This window comes from Tribolium madens, unplaced genomic scaffold (genome assembly GCF_015345945.1).
Source record: "Tribolium madens isolate multiple individuals breed KSU strain unplaced genomic scaffold, Tmad_KSU_1.1 Scaffold_3;HRSCAF=73;Tcas5.2_LG2, whole genome shotgun sequence".
NCBI lineage: Eukaryota > Metazoa > Arthropoda > Insecta > Coleoptera > Tenebrionidae > Tribolium > Tribolium madens.
Genome location: NW_025401006.1, coordinates 12,534,065 through 12,541,695, shown reverse-complemented (window position 1 = coordinate 12,541,695; position 7,631 = coordinate 12,534,065). Strand labels below are relative to the sequence as shown.

Below are 7,631 nucleotides of genomic sequence, written 5' to 3'. Positions count from 1 at the left end.
AGTCGTAAAAAAATTAATTTTGCAAAACTCGAAAACTAAATAAAATTTGGAAAAATCGTTTCTTGAAAAACAATCACATTTTTATCATATTCCATAAAATGCTAATCAATTAGTTAATGTAAAAAACGCTTGATTTCATACTTTTTGTTCACCTGGTGTAGTACATAATTTCCCTCCCCCATAATTAAAAAAATCATTCGTTTTGTGCTTTATCGTTTAAGGGAACGGTAACCATATCATTAATATCTTTCAATTCTTCACCTTCAAAAGTGTGAATTTCAGTAGGCATTAAAGTTTTATTAAAGTAAAGAAGCCACAATAGACAAACAACCATCATGGCTGTGGTCAAACCAAAAGTCCAAATGGTACCAAATTCCTCATAGATGTAGGTGACAAAGACTGGACCCATGACCCGTGACAAACACCCAGAACCCGTCATTAAACCCATCCAAACTCCCTAAAACCACAATTCTTAAACAAAAAAAAAATAAAAATAAATTAAATCACCTGAGGTCGCGGCCCTAGCAATTTAGAGAAAATCGTTTGAATCAGCGTCACCCCAATTGGGTACCCAAAGGCCGTCAGGAAGTAGCCAATAATGAACTGAGTTAAGGTCATAGCAGGCGTGTAAGTGCACCATTCCTGGCTTGAAGGACACCCAAGTAGATCTTCCCCACAATTCAAAGTCACATTTCTAACATTTCCTTCATTTTTTATCGTCCACGTAGAAAAATCATAATTTTCCACAGTTCGGTTAAATAACACTTTATCACAGATTAGAGTCAGATTCAGTTTCAAATCCGAATCGTACATTTGTGGCGGATCGTTATTAAAAGGGATATAAATCGCTCGGCCCAAAACCATGAACAAAAACCCACCCCAAATCATGACTTTCACTTCGGAAAACCTCTTGCAAAGGGGTGAAATCGACGCAAACGTGACTATTGCCAAAACCGCCCCCACTGACATCAAAATCCCCATATATTTAAGGGAGGCTGCTTTCGACCACGCGAATTGGTCCATGGTGACCGGCGTTCCAAGTGTCTCCAACAACATGAAATTGAAAACGATCACAAAAAATGCCACGATTAGAGTCCACGTGGCGAAATAATCGGGCCGGTGTTGTTTCCACGTGTCGCGTTCGTTGTCTTTGCCCTGTTTCAACATGGCTTCTCTCCCGGCGATTTTGTGCTCTTTGAACACGTGTGGAAGGAAGAGGTACATGTTGAAGAGAGAGAAGATTACGTTTATCCAGCCCGAAGCTGTATACATGTTCAGTCTGAGTCGATTTGGGATTAGCCAAAACCCATCGTCTCCCAATGGTACCACAGCGGCTTGGATCGCTGGACCCACGATGAAACCCAGGACTTGGGCTAGGGATATCATCGAGACGGCGGTGGTGCGTTCGGAGACTCGAGTGGCGGCGGAAAGGTACGATCGGCAAGCTGCTATATTGGCTGGAAGGAGGAAATAGTCAGTGTTGCCAGGTCTGGTGAAATTTCACTAGATCTGGTGATTTTTATACCAGTTGATTTGGTGTAAAAATTCTAATTTCTGATGATTTTTTTTAAAAACGTAACACACAAAGTAATCTTTCCACCATGTATCTAATTATTAATAACATCTGTCCAACAGCCCTGATGATGAAATAATAAAATTTCGAAACGTCGGCTATTTAAGGAAAAGTTTTTTATTTGTCCTCAACTCGTGATCCACTATATAAACAAATGATGCAGGACGTTAACACAACATTAATTTAGTGTTAATTCTGTATTAAAATCGAGAAAAATTGAATTGAAAATAGCTCAAATTTCTTTATTTTGAAAGAAAACTCTTATTTGGTTGAAATACTTTGATTCAGGTTGATTCCCGGCTTYAAATTGAGCCAAATCGATTGAAAACATCACAAATTGCTTTATTTCAGCCTAAAATTGAGATTGAAGCAATTATTTTTATAAAATACATAAATTTTGAATTAATTCTGTATTAAAATCGAGCAAAATTAAATTAAAAATAGCTCAAATTGCTTTATTTTTGAACATAACTCTTATTTAAGCCATTAGTTTGTTAAAATATTTCAATTCAGATTGATTTTCGGCTTAAAATTAAGCCAAGTTGATTGAAAATATCACAAATTACTTTATTTCAACCTACAATTGAGATTGAAGCAATTATTTTTATAAAATGCATTAATTTAGAGTTAATTCAGTATTAAAATCGAGAAAAATTGAATTGAAAATAGCTCAAATTTCTTTATTTTGAAAGAAAACTATTATTCAAGCAAGTATTTGGTTGAAATACTTTGATTCAGGTTGATTCCCGGCTTAAAATTGAGCCAAATCGATTGAAAACATCACAAATTGCTTTATTTCAGCCTAAAATTGAGATTGAAGCAATTATTTTTATAAAATACATAAATTTTGAATTAATTCTGTATTAAAATCGAGCAAAATTAAATTAAAAATAGCTCAAATTGCTTTATTTTTGAACATAACTCTTATTTAAGCCATTAGTTTGTTAAAATATTTCAATTCAGATTGATTTTCGGCTTAAAATTAAGCCAAGTTGATTGAAAATATCACAAATTACTTTATTTCAACCTACAATTGAGATTGAAGCAATTATTTTTATAAAATGCATTAATTTAGAGTTAATTCAGTATTAAAATCGAGAAAAATTGAATTGAAAATAGCTCAAATTTCTTTATTTTGAAAGAAAACTATTATTCAAGCAAGTATTTGGTTGAAATACTTTGATTCAGGTTGATTCCCGGCTTAAAATTGAGCCAAATCGATTGAAAACATCACAAATTGCTTTATTTCAGCCTAAAATTGAGATTAAAGCAATTATTTTTATAAAATACATAGATTTTGAATTAATTCTGTATTAAAATCGAGCAAAATTAAATTAAAAATAGCTCAAATTGCTTTATTTTTGAAGAAAACTCTTATTTAAGCCATTAGTTTGTTGAAATACTTTAATTCAGGTTGATTTTGTTCTTAAAATTGAGCCAAATTGATTGAAAATATCACAAATTACTTTATTTCAACCTACAATTGAGATTGAAGCAATTATTTTTATAAAATGCATTAATTTAGAGTTAATTCAGTGTTAAAATCGAGAAAAATTGAATTCAAAATAGCTCAAATTTCTTTATTTTGAAAAAAACTCTTATTCAAGCGGTTTCAGCAGAAAATTAATGTATTTTGAAATGTGTTTCTAAATCGAGTATTCGCCCAAATTAACATCTTTAATTTGATTTTTTAATTATTTAATTATTGATATAGCAAATTCAGTCAAAAATGATGATACTATTTTTTGAGCATTTTGCACGTTTTTTAGAATCTCAAATGCTAATTCTTTTCAAAAACAAGTTGAAAAATCAAGAGGTAGTTTTGTTTTTCTAAATGATATTTCATCAAACAAGGTGAAACAATGGGCCAAAAGTACATTATTTTGTCTATTTCTCAGTGTTTTAGTATGTTGTTAGGCAGAAATAGAACTATTTTGCAAAATTTCGTTAAAAACAAACCAAAAATTTATCAAATTAGGCCAAAATTAGGCCAAAACCAGTGTTATTTTTGCAATTTTGGCAATAATAATATTACCAAATTAGATTGAAATTGACATCATTTTAGGTGTCTCGCTCGATCTAAGTCGTTTTTTGAACCAGAGACTCATTTATTTTGCAAGATATTCTTAAAACATTCTTAAACACAACAAAATAAATTTAAATTGATGTTATTTCGTTCGTTTCATTCGATTTAGCATTTTTTGAGTCTAATTTTGTCAAAAAAAAAAATAGGACGAAAAATAAAACAAACCAAAAAAATATATCAAATTAAGTCATTATTTTTGCCTTTGTCAAGTGTTTTAGCATGTTTTTAATTAAAAACGTAAATATTGAGTGACTGTAAATTATTCTCATTTTTACCTCAAGTTGGTGTCATATTCAAAATTTTAGTTTGGCAACCTTGACTTTCAAATTAAACGTCATATATAACAAATTTAGAAAGATTACGAATAATTATTCATTGTTGAAAATAGTTTTTTTGTCACAAACATTAGTAGTTATCCGGTATTTCGCTAAATTTCATAAAAAATAGCCAAAAAAATTTAATTAGACTAAATAAAATAGCGTTACTTATTTTTGCATTTTTTGAGTATTTAAGCACGTTTTTGAGCAGATTTGCGAGATTTATGTAAAACCTTCGACGGTATTAAAAAAAACTAAAACAAATATTATTGTAATTTGATGAAAATAGTTTTAGAAAATAGGTTTAGACAGAAACAACTATTTTGCAAAATTTTCTTAAAACCAAACCTAAAATTTATAAAATTAGAACTAAAACTAGTGTTTTTAGAGTGTCTAAGCACGTTTTTTTTTTGCTAAATCTGACTGAAAAATTACCAAATTAGATTGAAATATCATTTTAGCGTATTTCGCTCGATTTAGTTCGTTTTTGAACTAGAAACTCATTTATTTTGCAGGACATTGTTAAAACATGCTTAAACACAACAAAAATAAATCTAAATTGATGTTATCTTGTTTGTTTCATTCGATTTAGCTCTTTATGAGTAAAATTTTGTCAAAAAAATAGGACGAAAAACACAAAATATTGTTGAAAATGGTGTTGATTGCAAGATTTTGCTAAAACAAACCAAAAAAACATCCAATTAAGTCATTATTTTTGCATTTATCAAGTGTTTTAGAATGTTTTTCAACTAAAAATCTAAATATGGGGCGAATGTAAATGATTTGGTATCAAATTTAAAACTTAATTTGGCAACCTTGACTTTCAAATTCTGATATAAAAAATTTAGAAGGATTAGTAATAATTCAGTGTCGCCAATAGATTTTTGTCACCCGGTATTTCGCAAAATATAATTTAAAAAAATAAATAAAATAGCGTTAACTATTTTTGAATTTTTCGTTTAAGCATGTTTTTGAGCGGATTTGTGAGATTTATATAAAAAAAAATGGATCTTCGATAGTATTAAAAAAATTTAAATCATATAATCAGAGTAATCTAGTGAAACTAGGTGTAAATCTAGTAACTTATCAGGTCAGATATGGTAAATTTAATTGTTTTCGCTGGCTACACTGAAAATAGTATATTAAAAACGCGTTTATGAGTTATGAAACAAGTTTTTTATTTTATTATAAATAATATTTTACGCGTTTTACGTACTTTTTTTAACATAAAAGTCGATTTTTTTAAATTTAGGAAGTTTTGCCTTAATAAGGTAATAAATGTCACAAAGTTAGAAAAATTCGATTTTTTAGTGTCAAGTCCCGAGTATTTTTCAAAAAACCATCTGAAAATCACCATTACCAACCTCTAAAAAGTAAATTGTACTAGTCTATTTCAGCACCTGAATTGGTGTTGAAATGGCTCATTAAAGCATCCGTTTTAGTATCGAAAGCTTTCTTTCAAACGCAAAATAGAAAAATACAGATAAATAAGTTGCAATACCTGAGCTAACTCCCACCAGAAACCTGGTCCACAACATCCAATGCTTCCTATAGTCATTGAACAACTCCAACGAGGAGTAAATTGCACTAGATGTCGTGAAAAGTGCCAATGAACACAGTAAAGGGACCCGAATTGAGCCCAATCGGTTGCTCCACCAGCCCACCAAAGGAGAAAAAAGCATTTGGCCAAAAGGATTGGCCGCAACGATGTAGCCCATAAATTCTTTTCCAGCAGTTGGGTCTAACTGAAATTTTTTCCAATTACTTCACTTTTATTAAGTTATATTGTGGCTTACTTTGTCCAAATATGGCCATACTCCTGTGACTATTATACTAAATCCTAAAGAAATTAAAAACATTGTGAAATAAATTATGTAAATTGATCGCCATCGTTCTTTGTATTCTTGTTCGGTTTCAAGACTATCATCGAAGTCTTTATTTTTTGATTTAAATTTTTCGCGGATGAGTTTTGCGGTTCGTTCGAACCAAGATGATTCATCTGAAACAATTAATTACTGCAGTTAGGTCATCGAGCCTTTAGGAGTTTGATTTTTTTTCTTTCACTAAATCTACTATATCTTTTTTCTTCTATTATCTCTTGAAATTAAGGCTAAAGAAGACAGCAAAGTTAAACCAAGTCACTGTTGTCGATATTTTCAATGTTAAATCACAAAATTAAGACATTTAAAATTTACGCCAACGAAAAATAGTTATTTATTATACAAATTAAATTTTATCTTTGAGACCAATTTAGTTTTAATATGCTCGAAAAGATAATGAAAATTTTATCGTCGTGTACAATATAAAATTTTATTCATCCTCACTAATTTTGTAGTCAATTTGGTCGATATTTATAAATGTCAAAGTAAAATTCAACAATGAAATCTAATCGTTAGCAAGTAACAACCGCAGCTATACAACAATGGATGTATTTTTTTATCATCTAGACGATAAAATTTCATTTTAACATGAAGAAACGAGTAGATAAAATTCAATTTTAACATAGAGGATTGAATAAAAGATATTTCCCTTTTTTTTCTTTACATAAATATTCATATCTAAAAACTTAAACAGCTAAAAGAGGTGAAAGATGCGTGTTTTTTAAGAGTTGATCTAAGGACAGAAATTAAATCATTTTAAAAAGTTTTGTTAAAAGTAAGAACCGATAAATTTTAGGATTAATAAAACGATTATTTTGATTATTTCAATTTTTTTAAGAGCATGATTTAATTTTTGAAGATAGAAAAAAACTTTAAAATAACTTCTGGCAGCTGAAGTAATGCTAAAAAATTTATGAACAAATATAGATACTTCATTGACTTAAATAGTCAAGGATTTTGGTAAAAGACATACTTTTAGTAAAATTGTATCCCATAACGTGAGGTCCGTCGATAAATGCGATTAATAGAGATGGGTCTTTTTTGTTCCATAAAAAGATCACAAAATTTATTTGTTACTGGAAGTTGGGTTTTCCTTTATTTTTTGTTTTTATCTAAACGAAAGTAAATACTTTTTGTTAAAATTGTCCTGTTTCAGAATTTTTACCAGATTTGGGCGCAAATTTTACTTAGGAATCCTTGTATAAAAGCTGGCACACCAAAAAATCAAAAATAAAAATCACTCAACAGTTGACCTCTTTATTATCTAGTGATTTATGCATGACTACAAATTGACAAAGTTCACTATAAGAAAGTGTCAACATAAAAAAAATTATCGTAATTGTTTACTAATAAATAAAGTATTAAGAACATCAAAGGTCGTATGTACATTGTGCTAAAAGAGGTCCAAGATGCCTGTTTTTTAAGGGTTAGCTAAGTTAAAAACAAAAATTAGTAAATAAAATTGCTGAATTTTTTAAAAGAGTTTTTTAAAAATAAGATATGGCAAATTTTAAAAACGATTATTTTGATTATTTTATGTTAAAAGCAATTTTTTTAAGAGCATGATTTAATTTTTGAAGATAAACAAAACTTTAAAGTAACTTCTGAAAACTGAGGTAATGGTAAATAATAATTTCAAAAATGTTTATTAACAAATATAGATACTTCATAAAAAAATCATCTTCGTGAGAGGATATAAGCAAACTTATTCTTCTGGTTCCCTCATTTTCATTGACTTACATAGTCTAGGATCCAAGCCTTTCGGTAAAAAAAAA

The 7,631-nt window shown here is 29.4% G+C and overlaps 1 protein-coding gene across 2 annotated transcripts in view; it reads right to left on the bottom strand.

Annotated features, from left to right (window-relative positions):
* Positions 1–6: 6 nt before the first annotated feature.
* The window catches only part of LOC123007893 (major facilitator superfamily domain-containing protein 8), a 12,405-nt gene continuing 4,780 nt past the window's right edge, over positions 7–7,631 (bottom strand). Inside the window, exons 2-5 of one of the 2 annotated variants that reach the window (XM_044403390.1) lie at positions 5,773–5,975; positions 5,478–5,721; positions 508–1,457; positions 7–457 (exon numbers count right to left, since the gene is read on the bottom strand). In XM_044403390.1, coding sequence (XP_044259325.1) covers positions 194–457; positions 508–1,457; positions 5,478–5,721; positions 5,773–5,975 — 1,661 coding nt within the window. In that variant the 3' untranslated portion in view covers positions 7–193. Of the gene's footprint in view, positions 458–507; positions 1,458–5,477; positions 5,722–5,772; positions 6,195–7,631 lie in introns of those variants that run through there. The other variant, XM_044403391.1, reaches the window with a different exon arrangement.